General features: G+C 43.5%; 1 protein-coding gene across 1 annotated transcript in view; it reads left to right on the plus strand.

Moving 5' to 3' along the window:
* The window catches only part of focad (focadhesin), a 157,637-nt gene that overhangs the window by 123,722 nt on the left and 14,340 nt on the right, over nucleotides 1-19,575 (plus strand). Inside the window, exons 25-35 of the mRNA XM_080742164.1 lie at nucleotides 3,529-3,637; nucleotides 4,824-4,940; nucleotides 6,388-6,626; nucleotides 7,678-7,767; nucleotides 10,659-10,806; nucleotides 13,549-13,668; nucleotides 14,923-15,045; nucleotides 16,234-16,311; nucleotides 16,831-16,902; nucleotides 17,855-17,957; nucleotides 18,325-18,405. Of these exons, the coding sequence (XP_080598290.1) occupies nucleotides 3,529-3,637; nucleotides 4,824-4,940; nucleotides 6,388-6,626; nucleotides 7,678-7,767; nucleotides 10,659-10,806; nucleotides 13,549-13,668; nucleotides 14,923-15,045; nucleotides 16,234-16,311; nucleotides 16,831-16,902; nucleotides 17,855-17,957; nucleotides 18,325-18,405 (1,280 nt within the window). The remainder of the gene's footprint in view (nucleotides 1-3,528; nucleotides 3,638-4,823; nucleotides 4,941-6,387; nucleotides 6,627-7,677; nucleotides 7,768-10,658; nucleotides 10,807-13,548; nucleotides 13,669-14,922; nucleotides 15,046-16,233; nucleotides 16,312-16,830; nucleotides 16,903-17,854; nucleotides 17,958-18,324; nucleotides 18,406-19,575) is intronic.

Consider the following 19,575-nt stretch of genomic DNA (forward strand, 5'->3'; position numbering starts at 1 on the left):
GTACAGGAAGAGGATGAAGTTAGCTTGAAGTTAGCTATTGGCTACCAAGCATTTTAGAAGCCTTATTTTCGTCAACTTAGCCATGATTAAACCTTGCACACCTCATGCATGGGAAAAAAACAGAGAAGAATGAGCTCTAAAAAATCCAATGCAATCCTGGATTGCATTGGAGTGGATTTGTGCAGTTTGTTCACAGCTTTCAAACAAAAAAATCCGATTGGAAATCCGTTCAGGCATTCTTGAGATAATCGCCATTATGTTTTACATGTAATGTAAACAAAAATGGCTGCCCTGTATGTTAGATGGGGTTGTATGGGGGTGGAACATGCAAAATCGCGATTGAAATCATGTTCACCAGATTTGATGGGGTCCAAAAAAAATAAAAAAAAATTAAAAAAAATAAATTTTCAAAAAAAAAAAAAAGTTTTTTTTTTTTTTTTAAAGCCGAACTTGTTCGGGATCGGCACTCTACGATACGCTAATAAAGCCGAACTAGTTCGGGATTGGCACTCAAAGAGTTAAAACCCCCAAAATTATATCTACTTGGAATCCAGTGCTTCTACCACTGAGAGGTGCCACACTGAATTGTATATATTTACATAATATATACTTACATAAAAGTCTATAAGTATGTATGTTTTCATACAGGTGCAAAAGGAGCGAAATTATTATATTGTATGACTTCAATACTACAAAAATATAGGTTTGTGCTAAATGGAATGAACCGGGGAATGACCGTTGCGCGACCGCTGAAATCTTTAGTGTTGAGCTTCCATTCGGCACTCATGCAGTACCTCTGGTCGACCAGTAGTGGTCCTACACCCGACCACAAGGGTCTACACGGCTCAGTAGAAGAGCAGGGGGACTCGTTCGCGGAAACCACAAAACGTCATGTTGTAGTACTCAAAGGACTACAATTTGGCCGGAACTATCCACCGGAAACAGTTTTAACCCAAATGATTCCCCTGCGCTCAAGGACATACTTTTAGGGCCTACCTAATAAACTCCTTGATGCGGAGTAGTTTAGCTTTTGGAAAATTTGTTTGGTATATGCATCTTTTAGTCCAACTCGTAGCGACTGGCAAGACTACACTAGGCTACTCAAGCATTTTAATAGGGATTGGGGAAACAAACAGAGGGAACCAAATCAAAGCGACGCTGCTTCTTCTAGTGGTTTTCGCGTAGGGCGGAAACCAAGCGGCCTGTTGTGAACGAACACCAGGCTTTCCCCCAGAAAGCCTGGTAGGCCCTGGTAGGCGAGGTTATGGATGGCCAGAAACCACAGCCCCCCCCCCCCCCCCCCCCCTCCCCTCCTTCCCTCTTATATCTGTTTCATAATGATCTTTCTGGAGTGCTGCTCAACCTCTGGCAGCAGCTGGATTCCTTCCTAATAATATCTTAAAACCCTATTTTTATTGACTTCATTTCATGTAATGTCTCTCGTATCCCTGCTGCGTTTATATCCTGTTTCACACCGCATTATTATTAGTATGCGCTGCCTTTGTCTCTTGACTTGCTTTCATTTGTTTTATGACGGCGAAGTGGCGGGTTTTATTTGGTTGTTAAAGCACTGTGTGGGCTTGGTCTGTGGTGGGGGGGCCGTGCAAATAAAGTTTATTATTATTGTTATTGGACAACAGCTATACTCGTGTAAACCTACGTTTTTTTGACCGATCGATTGACATATTTATTTGAAAAAGAACGAGTGTAGAATGCATAAAACATAACGAGCGAAGAACACATCAAATTCTAAAGGATAAAACACAAGAAAGCCCAGAGGCTTATTGTTTCCAGTAACACATTGTAATGTTAATGTTGCACGTTGTAATGTACTGAACATGTTTTTCCGCTCCGCATTTAAATATCTTAGCAGAAAATAGGCGATCTATAAGCTCACAATGCAGCTTTCTGCTGGGGTTTAAGTGGTGATGGGTGATTTGCACGACACTAAAAATAACTAATATACTGCCTCACAGCTTGTGGGCTTGTAGATCGGCTATTTTCGGTGAACATGGCATTGCATGTTATAACGCCTAACACATTTAGACTGACACTGGAGGCATCTACAAACTCGATAACACATTTATCGGTTGTCAATAAGCTTTGGGCTTGTCAAGAACCAAACTACGAGTCATCTTGTCATTTTAGATGGTGGTCTGCCACAAACTCAGTCACAACTGGACAATAAAAACGATACTGGTTCTGTTCAGAATTTGTCGTCTCACATCTTCCCACAAAATAGAAAAAGATCAATAGTGGGCTTGCTTGATGAAAGCCTGGCTAAATAAGCGAGATCGATAAGGTGTTAGTTATCAATACAAATAATAACAAGCTCCATCCCTAGAGCAGGGTTCCCACGGTCATGAAATTCCTGGAAATATTTTGAAATTAGAAAAATATCTTTCCAGTACTGGAAAGGTTTTGGAATTGATCAAGGGTCCTGGAAGGTCCTGGAAAAAATAGCTATGCATTGTCTTTGGTTATTGATTTTGTTAATACCTCTGAAATGACAAATTAAACATTGGCCAAATTGTCAAATATTAGAGGCAGAAATTGTGAAAATAGCAGATCTACATGGTCACAACGCCTCGCGTTGCGAGGCCTTGTGAGCATGCAGATCTGCTATTTTCACAATAAAACCGTGTTATACAAAATTCCTCAACTCTTAGTACTCCTCAGGGTGCCGGGTTCCTCAGTTATGATTATTTCGGGGGTCACGGCCTGAAATGGTTGAGAACCACTGGCATACACTACCTGTCTTTGTGCATTGCGCATAGTAGTAAGCATATACTCCTGGAAATCGGGTTAAATATTCTGGTAAAAGTTTTGGAAATTAATTGGTAAAGATGTGTGGGAATCCTGCTAGAGGCAACCACACCAGGCACCAAGAAGTGCCGGTTGTCTTGCTCAAAGGCACTTCGACGCGCAGCCAGGAAGAGGCAGGGTATCAAACTTTCAGACAGCTGCTTTACACTCACTTTGTCTACTTTTCAGAAAAATAATAATAATAATTTTAAATTAAGAGGATGTAGTTTTATGAGCTATTTTAAATCAGAGGTCTTCAACAGGGGGTCTGGGACCCCTAGGGGGTCCTCAGAGTTACTACAGGGGGTCCTCCAAATCTTTGTGTGATAGAAACTTTTTTTCCTCCTTTTTTATATTGACCACTTGCCAAAATTAGAGATCTACAAGCTCACAACAAAGCTTGTAGATCGGCTATTTTCGGCAAAGAGGTTTAGTCTAGAGGGGGAAGAGCAGACTTGTACAGAGTGAAAAGTCAAATGTATTAAGTATTGACAGTTCAAGTGGTTAAATATCTGAAAACACAAATTGACATGAATCCAAAATACACTGATTATTGTGCTGTCAAACAATTAAACTATAATATGGAAACTATGAAAAAGGTTGTGAGGGGTCCCTGCTTCATCTCTCTCTCAACTAAGGGGTCCTTGGCGTGAAACCGTCAAAGACCCCTGGGTTAAATGTTTTTGCCTATAATAATGCCCCATGTCCTTGCTGTGTTTTCAGAGACAGTCCCGTGGTGCAGGGGAACTCCATCCTGGCTCTCAGTGGTCTGGCTGCAGTCGTGGCCAAGTATGAGAGCAACCTCCCTCTGGACCCTGATGGCAGCCTAGGGGTGAGAGAAACAGAGAGAGAGAGAGAGAGAGAGAGAGAGAGAGAGAGACACCACATCCTCATCACTATGTCTAAACTACATCGCTACAGTGTGTGGACACACTTAGACTTAGAAAATAGTTACTTCCCAATGTAATCATTCACAGCCAGGTCTGTGGATAATCATAAGAAACCGCTATAATTATGGTTACTAACTTACTATTTGTAATTTCTTCAGACTCCACCCTACACTACTGTAACACTCATTGACCATACATGAAGTTAGTTAGCATTGTTTTTGGTTTTAGAAATGTATTTTACTGATAGGTGCGTGGTCTAACTATGTTATTGTTTTTCTAGATTGATATTCCTATGCATTTATTATATTGATGTTGATGTATTGACATATTATCTTGCTTATTATAGTGATGTATTATCTGCTATTGTAAGTCACTTTGGATTAAAAGTGTCTGCTAAATGCTTAAACTGTAAACTGTAATTTAGGTATTTAGCAGACACTTTTAATCCCGAGCGATTTACAATAAGCAAGGTAATGCATCAATACATCAACATCAATACATCATTTCATAGAAATAGTAATCTAATAAAAAAGAACGTAGGTAGACCATGCAGCCATTCAGTAAAAACCTGATATAAAACCTAGAAAATGCTATCTATCTGGCAGGGCATACGAGCGGAGTGGAGTGGAGCGTGAGCGGTGCGGGGAGCAGAGCGAGCCGTTTTTTTTTTGTTTCCTCCTCCTCGCGTGAGTGAGCTACTTTTATAATGGGTCTGAGCGCCGACCCTCCTCCGCTCCGAGCCGATCCTGTTGGGGCCGCGCGCCGCATGTTGAGTGGACAACACTCCAAGTCTCCATCAAAGCTGAGGCTCACGTTACCGCAGGCATTTGTGTTGGGAACACACTGGCAAAGGAGAAAGTGTTTCGGACATGGTAGCAAACTACTTTTTTGACTCTGATTGACGACCCTGAGCGGAGCGTGGAGCGAGTGCGGAGCGAGAGATGCGAAAATCAGCGACGGGGAGCGGAGCGGCCCGGTGGCTGACCAGAGTGATGAGCGAGTGGGACAAGAGCCCTCTGGAACGCGGAGGCTTTTGTCACCGCTCCACTCCGCTCGTGTGCCCTGCTATCTGGCTTGTAGGAAGAAGGTGTTTTGCTGTCTTTAACCTCTTCCATGGTTTGTGTGCAGGTGGGTCCAGAGATTGTCCCCACGTCCAGCTGGTTGTCCATGGTGTTGGACACCCTGCTCAGTGTCATCAACAGCAGCTACAAGGCCAGAGGACAGGTCTTCCCCTGGTTCATACATGTAAATAGCACTGTCTTTGCTCTGTCCCTGTGTCCATACTGTACTGTATGTCTCACTGTCTGGGGAAAGGGGCTGATATAAAGGTTCAAAATATAGTAACTAGTCTAAATGTATATATAGGTTGAATAACAGAATGATGTTATTTGAGAAATAATACAGCCATAGTCTAACAAGTAGGTCGGGAGTGGCTTATTGTCGGTATCAGGCGGCAACATGCGGGAATCTGTCCCCGTTACAATGCGCTAGACGATGGGTTTTCAAACTTTTTTGACTCAGGGCACCCCTGTAAATAACTTTTTTTCATCCATGCACCCCTGAGTTACACTGTTAATTTTTAGAATCTTACATCATATTGGAGGGGGGGAGGTTCACCAAAAATAGCTGATCTACAAGCTCACAACGCATCACAACATGATGTGTCGTGAGCTTGTAGATCTGCTATTTTTGGTGAAGAGAGTTGTAGATGGAAAAAGAACTCATCAAGTACAGTGCAAATCAGGTCTGTTTACTAAGCATAGTGAAGTGATATTGATGAATTCCAAATATTATCAAATTATCTCGCGGCACCCCTGAACTGGCATCACAGCACCCCAGGGTGGCCAGTCACCCACTTTGAAAACCCCTGCACTAGACCCCTGGGAGATGGATTGCTGAGGTGGAGCGCCACACCTACCATCAGCTCATAGTACTTGCCACATGACTTGTCACACCCAAGCCATGCTACTCATATGCTGAGTTGGCAGTGACCAGGATCAAACCCATGTGGTTCTGGAGTTACCGGGACATAGTCTAACTTTGGGTTAATTGAATCATGATATGGCATATCTCCTCCTGTTGCATAGCGTTGGACCAGTGGTTCCCAAACGTTTTAGAACCAGAAATGAAATCTCCCTGGGACCCAAACTAGATAGAATAGCCCTTCCACAAGCTCACAATGGCTGACAACAGAAGTTGTGAGCTACTTTTTAAATCTTTGTAAAAGAAATGTATGTAGGAAAAGACAAACATTTATATTTACTCACAACCCATTCAAATATAAATATATATTTTTTAATCCCACAATTTTGTAACCCATTTTCAGTGCCAAATGCCTATGTAATCCTGGGCTCTGCACTCCCTCTGCCTGGGGAGACAACGGACTGACCTCATGCTTCCTTCAATGCATGAGGAGTCCAAGTTGCTTCTTTTCACCTGACAGTGGGGAGTTATTCCAACCAGTTCCTTTCCCCTCCATCAGGCGCCCTGGCTGGCCAGGGGGAGGCATTATAGAGACCAGGATTACTGCATTACTGCGCTAACCACTGCGTCACCGTGCCCCCCATTCGAATAGTTCTGCAACACAAAAACTGTTCCAGAGACATCCTAACACACTGTGTCCTCTTTCCTTCTCCATACATATTTTTCTAACGGTCACTCCAACAACCCTCCTCCTCCTCCTCCTGCTCAGCGCTCCTACTCGGGTGAGAACACGGCCAGTGCCATCGCCCGCTCCTGTGCCGCCCTGGCTCTGTCCCTGGCGGTGCCCACGCTGGTTAGCTGGCACAGGGAGGGCGTGGCAGAGGTGCTGACCACCCTGCGGGCCGGCCTGCCGGGACAGCCCACCGCAGACGACTCCCAGGCCGTCCAGTTCCACTCTGGCCTGGCCCTGGGCCTGGTGCTGTCGGCTCTGCACCAGGAGAGACTCAGGTACACATCATAGTTAACCTATTTAGACCTGAGGCCGTTTCTACAATGTCTTTCTAAGTCCTAACAGTTTTCTATATCAGTGGTTATCAACATTTTTGAAGCGGTGAAAGCCGCTTCCAAGGAGTGGCTTTGTGTGTCCCGTTCATGTCCATATATGGTCATTTCATATCTGTCCCGTACGTCCAGAATATGTGTGTATCGTCCGTCCCGGTCTGATGATTGGATGATTAAAAATGTCCAATGAGAACGGAATTGAGGATTGGTCAAGTTTCACATGACAATTTGGCCCTCCAGATAAAATCATTCATTCATTCAGAATATAAAGAATGTATAGATCACAGAGTTCATAGCTCTAGAACACATAGAATAAAAGTTCACTGCTTCACTTCGAACCGAGGTTTGATTTTTCATGTAAAGGACCACGAGAAATTACAGTACATGTATTTGGCTGCGTATGCCCCATCTGAAAATGTTTTCTTACAGGGACCCAACGACTGGAGTTAAAATGTTCGCTTTAAAATAATATTTATACTAAAAGATTTGCACAAATTGTCACAATAAAAGAATAGCAGATCTGCAACCTCATAGCGTGTCAGGATATGAGCTATGAGCTTGCATGTGTAGCCAAAGTATAAAATTATGCTTTAACTAAAATCTAAAATGACACTAATCCAAATACCCCTTTTCTACCTTCGATTATAACTTTTTTTCCATTATTTCATTTTTATTTTTAGATTTCAGAAATGAATGCCCTATTTTATACTTGTTTTGTATGTCAGTATCACAGTTATAAGTAGCAGAAATAGCCGATGTATGAGCTAACAATGCCTTGTGATATTGTAGTTCTGCTATTTTCTAAAACATTTTAACATACTGGGCTGGCCTAAATTAAGAATGCCATGTTGAACGTGGTAACCTGGGGTGTTGCAGACATTCTGCTTTGCAGAGCTTTCTCTTAGTTTAATGGTTGTGATCTCTCCTCTCTCTCCAGTGAGGTCTCTGCCCAGAAGCTTTCTCTTAGTTTAATGGTTGTGATCTCTCCTCTCTCCAGTGAGGTCTCTGCCCAGAAGGACGCTGACCTCCTGACCAGCTCTCTGGACAGTCTGGAGTCCTGCTGCTTCAACCCCAGCCTGGAGTACAAGTCAGTACCAAATGTCTTTAGATCAGGTGTCTGTGTGTGTGAGAGAGACATTCCTGAAGACTCACCTCTTCAGAGTCCATACTAGTAAGACGCCTCAGGGCGACATGCGCCAACTCTTGGCCATCTGGCCAGTGATGTACTGTATATCGGACCAGTTACCCATATATGGAGACCCTTGGTACCTATATATGGAGATCCATATACTGTATATGGAGATATGCTGTTTGATCCCAAACATGCTTACTCAGTTATTCGTTATGTGAATGTCCTATGATGTCTATGACATCTGACATCATACCCTTGTATGCCCATACGTGGGGATCCCTTCCTATAGAACCAGCTAAACAGATATGGTCTGTCTTGGCCATCTGTCTTGGCCATTTCTGTTTGTGTGGTATGTGGCCGATGTGGCCTCCATATATGGACATTCCCATATGAAGTCATGTTAGATATGGGCTTAATATTGATAACATCAGGGAACTCCACATATGGGCATTAAAGGGATTCTCTTCAGGGGAGCACACACTGGACGTGGGCGGCTGCGCAGCGTCACGTCGCGGCATCGCTGGAAAAACAGAACAGCAGCGTATCGGTGCGGCAGGCGAGGCGGCAGACCCGCGGCTGCGCGTGTCTGACGCCGCCGGTTTGGGTTAGTTAATTGAAAATAATGGGGCTGTATGTTTTGACGCGCAGCATCCGCACCGCCTCCGCCTCCGCCTCCGCGTCGCCTCCGCGTCCAGTGTGTGTTCCCCTTCAGTGTGACATCACAGTGAAGCCAGAGCGTGATGTCAGAGCGGCAAACCCATTATGTTAAGAGTGGTTCCCCTGACATCACAGTGACACCAGAGCATGATGTCAGAGCGACAAACCCATAGAACCACAGTGACAGACAGACAGACAGACAGACAGAGAGATACATACGGACAAGCTGTGAGCGTTCACACAAATCTGCGACCATTTAGCCCGTAGCACTTGCCGTAGCCTTGATGACTATGCAGTCTTGTGCAACGGCGAACATGTCATTTAGATAGCATGTTACAGTATGTAGAATATAGACAGATGCCAGGTCATTGTTGACCTGGCATCCTATAGAGTGTATAGTTACAATGTATGGATTATAGAAATTCTACTGTTGGACTGATGATAGGTTCTTCTTGGTTTAGATACTAGATTTACAAAACACAGGATAAGATGTTAATTTCCTTTGTGCAGGCACATGCGTGTGAGAGTGTGTGTGTGTGTGTGTGTGGTGGTGAATGATGGATGCAAGGGAGGGGGGGGGGGCTGGGGTTAGTTTTTAATCTAGGACGCATCATCAGTAGTGTTCCTCCAGGTCTTAGGGTGTTTCGGCCATTATACACTATACACCCTCTCCGGAGGCGGCCAGCTCAGGTTGATCAGTCCCCGAACTTGCGTCATTTCCAATTAATCACGAGAGAATCGTTCATCTTATGGATGGCAGACTTCTCATGGGACTGTGCAAGGCAGGGGCGTCCTGCCTTGCAATACAACCATCAAAGTGATTAAGCATGAGGATAGCGTTATGCCATCTCCTCATGGGACTTAATCAACTTCAATACCCAAACTGGAAGCTCCAAATCCAAAGCGACCCACAACAAGCAAAGCAATACAATAAGCAATAAGCAATACAACAATCAAAGTGATTAAAGGAGCATGAAACACAAAATCACTTTTTCTATAAATATATATTATATCAATGAGTCACTTGTGATAGGGAGCAGTGATATGGTTCAATTTGCCCATAGGCTTGGGGATTCAGAGCTTTCTGCTGTCTCTGTAGCTATTTCTGTGTACTTCCACTTTCTAGGTCAAAAAGAAATATTTCACGCCACTCATTAAATATTAGCTATCAATGTTCTGTGGTGTAACGTGACGTAGGCATATCTAATTAATATTAACGTTTGTTTTACAGAGTCGTATCAAGGGGGGGCGTGGTTTCACTGTATGATTGTTTCAGCCAGAGAGAAGAGCAGGCTCTGTGTCAACAGACAGTTACACTGTGTGGTGCCTGTGTTATTTTCCGTGTAGTGTAGCCTGTGTGTGTGTGTGTGTGTGTGTGTGCGTGCGTGTCGTGACAGTGCACGCACACACACAACGTCCACACACGGAAAATAGCAGATCTACAAGCTCACAACGCGTCGCGAAAGCGACGCCTTGTGAGCTTGTATATCGGCTATGTATGTAGCCTAGCTAATAGCCGTAGAGCCGAAACCAACGTGTTTACATGAGAAGCTATTGCTGTTACGGCTGTTAGCTAGGCTACATAGCTACATAGCTAATATACAAGCTCACAACGCGCCCCGCGACGCGTTGTGAGCTTGTAGATCTGCTAGTTTTCGTGTGTGTGGACGTTGTGTGTGCGCGCGCACACACACACACACACACACACACACACACACACACACTACACAGCAAATAGCGAGCCTAGCGTCCATTCTTCACTGGTTCCGTGGTCCAGAGCTGAACATGGAGCTTACAGAACATGGAGTTGCCGAATCTTTATACTTTTTACACCTCCAATGGCTGGTTTTAAAAAATGTTTCCGAAATAGAAAAGCAACAAGTGCCCACTGCTGACAGCTTCGGTCTGTCTCTCTCTGTTACAAGACGCATTACTCCGCCCCCTCCCCCCACAACGGCAGATAACCACGCCTACATTTTAGAAATCTTTTCATGTTCTGAAATCCCATAAAACAAATTAGAGGCGGGGTTTCTTATCCCTTTAAGCATGCATGAGAATAGCGTTATGCCACCTCCTCATGAGACCATTTCTATGCATTTAATGTATTACCTTGTGTTTATCTTGCTTAATGTACAGTAAATCGCACCTGCAAAATGACTGAGTTGTCATTTTGTGTGTTCATCCATCAGTGCGGGCTGTGTCCTGGGCCTGGGCTTGGTTCTAGGCACTCTGTCCAGCAGTGGTCAGGCTGAACACCGGGCCCGCGTGGGCCTCCTGCTGGACAAGCTGCTGGGCAGCCTGCAGGACAGCAGTGGACAGGGACGCATGCTGCAGGAGGTGACTGACCAACACACACACACACACACACACACACACACACACACACACACACACACACACACACACACACACGCACAGGCACAGACACAGACACACACACACACACTATACAACCAGACAACCAGAACAGTGACCTAGTGGTTCCCAAGCCAGTTGTTGTTTTTCACATTCACTCCAGAGGGCCACAATGCATACAGTAAAAAATAGCAGATCTACAAGCTCAAAACGCGTCGCACTGCGACGCGTTTTGAGCTTGTAGATCTGCTATTTTTGATATTTTTGAATTGGAATAAGGGGTATGTGTGTGACATCATCATCATACATACCCGGAAGTTATGCAGGAACGCCTACTGAGTGGCAAAAAAATACTTTCTGGCCTTAGACCATACATCCAAACTGTGAGCTTGTATATGTGCTATTTTTCAATAGTTAAAGCATAAAATAATGATACACAATAATGTGTTCCCGTTCTAAATGGGTAGCTGGCTAAGGTGGCCAGAGAAGGGGAGGTCTGGAGCTCACTGGCAGTCACTGCTACCTGTGACCTGACTTTGTATATGTGGCTTTAAGATGCATAGACGGGTGATGAACAAGGCAGGCCAGTCAAGACAAGAGCCAGGCCTTGAGGTCAGACCTGAGTCAGGCCTACAAGCATGCTGTCCCTGTTGGCAAGCCACAGTATGGACAGAATGAGTTCCTCACATGGACCAACACAAGCACTCCCTCCACCTCTCAGCCAGTCACAGCGATCGGGCAGGGGTTATGAGGACAACTGGCTTGGGAATCAGTTATACACATCACAATTCCCTCTGTTGTTTTGTCGGTCATTGCATTGTGGTCTGCAAAATGTGCATTTAACATAATTGCATTCTCATTGTAAATTCTAATGACGACAGGGATGATAGTCAATTGAAACCGATTTCACCAATTGTCATTGACATTACTTCTTCTTTCACATATGGTTGTGCTCAAATTATTCAACTCCCCCCTCTCTGAAAATCTGGTTTATTGGCTAAATTCACAAACTGACAACTGAATGAAATAAATAAATCATACAAGAATTTGTTGTGTTTTTTTCTTCCAAATTCAATGCTAAATGCCAATTTCAACACCACTTTCACTTTCAATTATTCAACCCTTAATTACACCTGAAAACATCTGTAATCAACTGCAATCGACTAACCAAGGGCTTAAATAGTTGCATCAGATGTGCAACCTGGCCTGACTAGAAGTGTGTTGACTTGTTGACTGGGTTTAGAGAAGTTAAAAAACATGGCTAAATCTAAGGAATGGTCAGAAAAGATCAGAGAAGAGTTTATTGCTTTGTAAAAAAAAAAAAGGGGGAAAAGGACATAACACAATTGCAAAGAAATTACAGTTTTGAGCATAGTTGACAAGTTCTACGTCAAAGGAACAGTGGTTACACTAATGCACTAATGCACTAATACACTAACTTAGACTTACGGAACCATTGCTGTATTGACTTTGACCTCTAAGGAACAATTGCTGTATTGACCTTGACCTCTAAGGACCTTACAGGAAGAGTGCTCATGTGCGCCTTGCGGTGACACGCTTCCTAGTTTCTTCTTTTTTTCGCACTGATTTTTGACACTGCACTATTAGGTTGTTAGTGTTGGTAGTTTCTGAGTATTTTTTTGCTTTGTTTAACATTGACAGTGAGATACTTGTTTGCACTAACTAGCATTGACTGCTATGGTCTCTTTTGCAAGACACTTTATGTATATATTCTTATATATTATTCGCCCCCTCTATTGATGCACCTTCTCCTTATTGGTACTGTACTGCTCTTGTCTTTGTTTTGTTTTTTTCCCTCTTATCTATCTTTCTTACGTCTCTGTAACTTTGTAAATAACTGTATACTGCTGTGCTTCTACTGGACAACTAAATTTCCCCCTTGGGATAATAAAGGTATCTATCTATCTATCTAATGAACACATTTGTCAGAGGGGGTTGAATAATTTCAAGCACAACTGGTATGTCTATTAATACCGAAAATAGACTTATCTACAAGCTTACAACTTATGTGATGCTTGTAGATGAGGATTTTTTTTTACATCTTTGAAATGATGTTCTGTCTCGTCAGCGTTCAGCGTGTGCACAGTGACAGCAGGACGGTCCACTGTCCTGGCTGAGACTGAGGCCAGCCCATCATCATATATAATGTGTCCTCTGTCATGTGTGCAGGGGTTGTCCAACTGCATATATAATAGGGGTGTAACTGAATCGAAAAATCGATTTTAATTTGCAATGATCTACTATATCGTTTGCAAAAGCAAAATATCATACCGCTTTGTATGGTATCGTTTTATAATGCAGTAATCGGTATCGAATCGTTTTGCAATGCAAATAATTCATTGTACTGTATGGAAACTAAGTATTCGTGCCTTGTATTTAGCAATTTTAAGAGGGAAAATGAAAAAGAGGGGTATAATTACCTTTCCATTCCATAAGTTTACTTCTATAATAATAGATATTTTACACAGATCTTATTTCTTTGCTAAATAGTTACTATATCGATTTTAAAACATTGAATCGAATCGCACCGTATCGCCATGAATGAACCAATATCGTCCATGTATCGTATTGTCAACCTTGTATTGTGATGCGTATTGTATTGCTGTTAAAATGTATCGTTACACCCCTAATATATAATGTCTTATGCCATGTGTCCAGCTGTTGTCCTACTGCATATGTAATATCCCCCCATCATGTGTCCAGGTGCTGTCCTACTCTGTGGCGTGTGTGGGGGTCTCAGCGTTCAGAGGAGGTCTGGTTGACTCCACCAAGGCAGAGGAGGTGATGAACTCCCTGCGCAGCCTGACTGAGGAGAACCAGCAGGTCAGTGGGATGTTAGGGATGTTTACTGGAGAGATATGAGTTGGATTATAGTTGTGTGTATGTACGGTATGCCTGCTTTCGGAGTATTTTAACTCCTATAGAGCCATTCCCGCGAATACTCGCGAAATATTAAAAGGTATCTAGAGTGCCGATCCCACGATGTCGCGGGCAATATACAGTAAAGCTGGCAATGGCTACCTACCGTCCGGTGAAAAGCCCTGGCACGGGTGGAGTCGCCGATTCATCATCATCGCGCATCCACGTGCACACAATAATGATCCCATAACATTGAAACCAACGGTCTTTCTCATCTTTATCATCCATTTTCTCCAAAAGAACACTTTTGATGCCAAGGATGGCATTGGATTCTCGCTAAAATAGCACAAGCATAAAGGCATCCATCTTCCACCCCTGTTTACATTTGGACTAGAACTACTTCCGGGTAAATCTCCGTCAAGTAGGAATTCGTTTAGTTAGCTCGATCTACTTCCGGCCTTCAAAATAAAAGGCGCTGGACAATTAACCCTTTCATGTCTGAGGCGCCAAATGAGTATGCTTTAACTGTACTACGTAATTTTTCAATTTTATTATAATCTTCCAATGCTTTATGTTTCACAATAACCATTCCACATGAATGTGGTGTTCGACATCTTCTCTAAAGAAACACGAGTGTCTACCCCTGACAATCGTGCCAAAATGATGCAGGCAGCGGAAATGTACCGGATATTTATGTATTTATTCATTTATTTTAATGTTAATACTTCCCTGATTTAGTTTTTATTAACTAAATGCTGGGAATCACAGTTCCAACAGACTGTTAAAATCAATGAGGTACACAGTGTCACACACCGAACAGCAGCCTCACAACATGCAGCATCAGTGAATGAAGGCTGACTCCTCTCAGTGATGCAGTGAATGGCTGTGTGGTAACGCTGTGCTGGGTGTGTGTTCTCTGTGGACAGACAACCAAATGATGGAAGACCAAACGTATGCATAATGCTTGGATATGGAATACTTCATGAGGGCAAAGCCACAGCAAAGAACGTTCTACTGTACAGTACAACTCCTTTATGGACTTTTTATTTTGGTGGACAGGGCCTTTAAAGGTGATAATTGTTCAATTAAGTGGTTTTCTGTTTTTGCAAGCTTGTAAGGACTTTTAGCGGAATCCACTATAGGCTCACTGGTAGAGAAACTGAGAAGGTGACTTTGTGTGCCCGTGTGCTTGTGCGTGTGCGCTGTGCGTGTGTGCAGACTCCAGGCTTCTCCCTGGCTCTGGGCCTGGTGGTGCATGGCCTGGCTGCCTGTGGTCACGGGAAGGCAGAGGACATCCACCCTCGACTGCTGGCTGCCTGGATCAAGATCCTGCTGGCTGAGGTACTGAAGTTCTGAACTATACCTTGTTTAAATGTACTTCCTACTGGCTGAGGTACTGAACTATACCTTGTTTAAATGCACTTCCTACTGGCTGAGGTACTCCCCCTCTTGTATTTAAATGCAAGATTTTCACCACAATTGTCCCTTGTCTTGCATGTACAGACAGCATCTAAATGTTTTCTATTTGCTCAGCCCTGTCGCCTGTTGTCTCTCACTGATGGTAGTGTAAAGGCAGTAAATGATCTGTGACATAATCTTGAGAGAGTGCAACACGTTCTGTAGAATTCTACAGTGTGTGCAGTAGTGGAATACAAAGGGCATATACTGTAGATCAGTGGTTCACAAACGTTTTCATGTCAAGGACCCCCAAATTGATCCTTATTAGCCCGTGGACCCCCATTGGAAAATATATGCCAGTGACTCCCATAAGAGAAGATTTGTGTGGCTATAGCAGTGATTCTCAACCATTTTACAATTTATAATTTAAGCATTTGGCAGACCCTCTTAATCCAGAGCGATGTTCAGTAAGCAAGGTAACACATCAGTACATCAACATCAATACATCAAATGCAAAGAAATAGTAGAAAAATCTAGGAAAACAGGTAGACCAAGCACCTGTTTTAATTGGACCCCCAGTTTGACATGCATTAGGCTGGCATTTCTAATTCTGGGACCCCAAGTTGTATTATAAAATCAATGTTAATGCATCTCTGAGAGTGTAGAAAATGTGTACACTCTCTGAGTTACTGACCCATAAGGGGCCATTTAGTTCCTAACTGTCATTTAGCTAGGGACCCCCTGGAACTCCCTCAAGGAGGCCCCGGGGGTCCACTTTGAGAACCAATGCTGTAGATAACATTCGAATAAAAACAGGGACATAGACACAATCTCATGCAACAGTAGATGTTGTGTAAAAGTACGACCTCTAGTGGCTGAATGTTGTCTAGCGCCCCTTCATACAACAAAAGGCTGTTGTACAAGTATGTGAACTGAAGACTTTAGGTTTATAAATGTTTTTGAATGCAGTGGCAGAAATATAGATTTGAAAGCTAATATCATCTAACAGACGAATGTGCGCTGGCTGTGTTCCAGTTCATCCTTCAGACAGGTACATGTTTTTCAGTGTACAGTGACATGTCTTGGATGTGTTCCAGTGTAATGGAACTAATGTAATGTGTATGTTTTCAGGGTTGTCCCACCATGCAGCGTCTGGCTGCTGTCAATGGGCTGGTTGCTCTTGCGGGGTCAGAGAGCTACGTCATTCAGGTAACGACACAGCGCTCTTTAAACCCCCCCCCCCCCCCCCCCCACCTCGTATTCTGTTTAGTAAAGAGCTGGAGAGATGGGGCGCCCGCTGGCCTACTGGTCCAGGCGCATACCACTTAGGCATTGCCACATTGGCATGGATGCCTGGCGGCGTCGCCGGTTTGATTCCCGATCCTTTGCCACATGCCACTCCCTGTCTCTCCCCATTTCCTGTCAGTCTAGTAACTGTCCTATCAATAAAGGCATAAAAGCCCCAAAATAAATCTTTAAAGAGATGGAGAGATGGGAGACTCCTGTTACTGAACAAACACTCTATATTACTATATTATTATGTAGAGCTTTTAACTTTTTAACAAAACACTTTTTGTTTTAACCAAAGAATATCTCTTACCCTACCTTTAACTGTTGCACCTGTAGTGAGTTAATTCCCCGTTGATAGATTGTGTGTGTGTGTGTGTGTGTGTGTGTGTGTGCGTGTGCGTGTGCGTGTGCGTGTGCGTGTGTGTGTGCCTGCTACAGCTGAAGACAGAGACAGAGCTGTCATCCCAGCAGCAAGGCAGACTCAACGAGGTCATCAGATCCATGACACAAGTACAGTACAACCTCCTTTACCGTATCTGTATCCCACAGAGGTCTTTTCCACCAAAAGGGCTTTGGTTCTAGAACTTGGTTACGTTCTTGGAAACACCATGCTTTCACAGATTTTCCACCAGTTTAATCCATTTAGGATGGGAACCTCTTTAGGGGTTCTTATTGCTGTGTACAGCAGTGGTTCCCGAACTCAAGACCCATACGAGAAATTAGACGTTTGCCTGGGAGCAAAACTAGTGAAAACAGCAGATCTACAATCTCACAACAAAAACACAAAGTGTTGCGTTGTGAGCTTGTAGATCGGATATTTTCACTACTTCTTAAGTATTTGTTTTCTAATTTATGTAATTTCTTGAAATGATATTACCTAGATAAAACATTTGCATTTGCACAGAAAAGACTTCAGAAAATATTGTCAGTTTTTCCCCGCTCATAAAATGGGACCCTGTGTGCAACGGCCTTAAAGCAGAACCACTGTAATTAGGGTTGTTTACCAGTTGTCCCAGGTTTGATTCCAGGCCTGACCAGCAATGTGTTCAATATGACCGGTCAAAGTGTCCCTTTTAATGGGGGAAATTCAATCACCAATGGATTTTCTCGCTTGCTTTTTCCATTGTTTAAATCACATCTGCGTCTTCCAACCTGTAGGATAGTGACATGCCCACTTTGACTCCCAGCTCTGTCTCAGATTATAAGGTTCCACAGGGCTGCGTTCCAACAGTGTTCATGTGTCCTCTCTCTCTGTGTAGATCATATCTTTCTCAGGAGCCATAGGGCTGCAGTCCAACAGTGTTACTGTGTCCTATCTCTCTCTCTATAGATCATATCGTTCTCAGGAGCCATAGGACTGCAGTCCAACAGTGTTCATGTGTCCTCTCTCTCTATAGATCATATCGTTCTCAGGAGCCATAGGGCTGCATTCCAACAGTGTTACTGTGTCCTCTCTCTATAGATCATATCGTTCTCAGGAGCCATAGGGCTGCAGTCCAACAGTGCCTGTCTAGTAGGACACCTGCACTTGGCCCACATGACCTGCACCCACGGCCACACAGCAGGTGAGAACAGTGACTGGTTAGGTGTCGGACTCCTTTGGAGTCCGATCCCATTTTATGTTTGGCTGCGCTCGGGTGTTGCACTCTGAAAATAGCAGCTCTACAAGCTCACAGCGTGGCATGTTGTGAGCTTGTAGATTGGCTATTTTCAGCATACAACCATGGGTAAAATCAGGTGTCAATCAAGGCCTTTCTTTTCTCGACAAAAACAACTGTAGTCTAACTAAAATGTTATGATATTCAGTAGACTAAAACCGGACTAAATCTAAAACATTTCAGATGACTAAAATATGACTAAAACTAAAAGAAAATGTATTCTTACCTACTCTATTTCTCCTACTAACTCTCTCTCTTTCATTTACTGTGTCAGTTCCCCAGGACTTCAGCTACCTCCCAGAGAAGAGCATCATCAGAGCTATCATCGACTACCTGTCAGAGGCAGGGAAGAAAGGTCTGTACCTCTCTGTGTTTTACAATCACATAAGAACAAACACACAGCCTAGTTTTCAGCCCATGATGTAGTGTACAATGTTTTAAAAAATATGTAATGGCTGATCTATCTAAAAGCCCAAAGCATGTTGGTAGCTTTTAGATTGGCAGTAGGCTATTTAAAGGGGAAGACCACCCATTTTCAATATTGAACTGTGTCATTAATATACCTTAGAGGAGTTGTGTGGAAATAGAAAAAAAGTTCCCCCCTTTCTGTGTTGGAGGATTGATTTTGGGGTTTGTATTGTAAAGTACAATGTGTGATGTCATCAAGTTGTACTTTACAATACAAACCCCAAAATCAATCCTCCAGTTCTAGGCAACACAGAAGGGGGGGAACTCTTTTTCTATTTCCACACAACTCCTCTAAGGTATACTAGTAAGACACCTGAGGGTGGAATGCGACCTCAGGGTGACATGCGACCTCGCCCTAAAGGGCGAGGTCGCGCCAATTCTTGACTATCTGGCCAACCACAGCATTTCTCTGACGATTCTAGTTGTTGTCATTCTGGGGGGAGTTTGTTCATGTTTTTGTGAGGGTATCAACCCTAGGAGACACAGGGAGAACATGCAAACTCCACACAGAAAGGCCCTATCGCCAACCCCACCTAGGGTGTGAGCGATAGTCCAGTCCATCATGTCATATGGGACTACCGTCATAGACAGTAGCCATTGTTAGGCCGGAGTCAATGGCTGTCTGTCTGACTGTCTGTACAGGAAGTGATGTCACATGACATACTTTTTATGCCCATATATGAGTCATTCTGTACCACATCTCCATGTTTAGGCCAAACAGGTTCGCTCCATTTCTCCATGTATAGGTCCAAATGCCCAACATCGAGCTTGACAAGGAGGATACCGCACATTGTACCTCATCCACCATTTCTTATCTCTCATTTTGGTATCTTTATCCTCCTCCTCCTTTTTCTCTTTTTTATTCTTCTCTTTTTTTCACAGCCGCCCCCATATTTACTTTAGAAAATATACATTAAATTCTAAGAACGTTTCGAGTACCAGTTTGATACAAGAGCGAATAAGCGCTACACTTCTGGAATCCTGTGTGTCGACTTAAAGTCGGATCCAGGCATAATAACTTTATCTAGCCGCCCCGTTGCCACCTCCTTGTTACATG

Source organism: Nannobrachium achirus, assembly GCF_963921795.1.
Source record: "Nannobrachium achirus genome assembly, chromosome: 14".
Lineage (NCBI taxonomy): Eukaryota > Metazoa > Chordata > Actinopteri > Myctophiformes > Myctophidae > Nannobrachium > Nannobrachium achirus.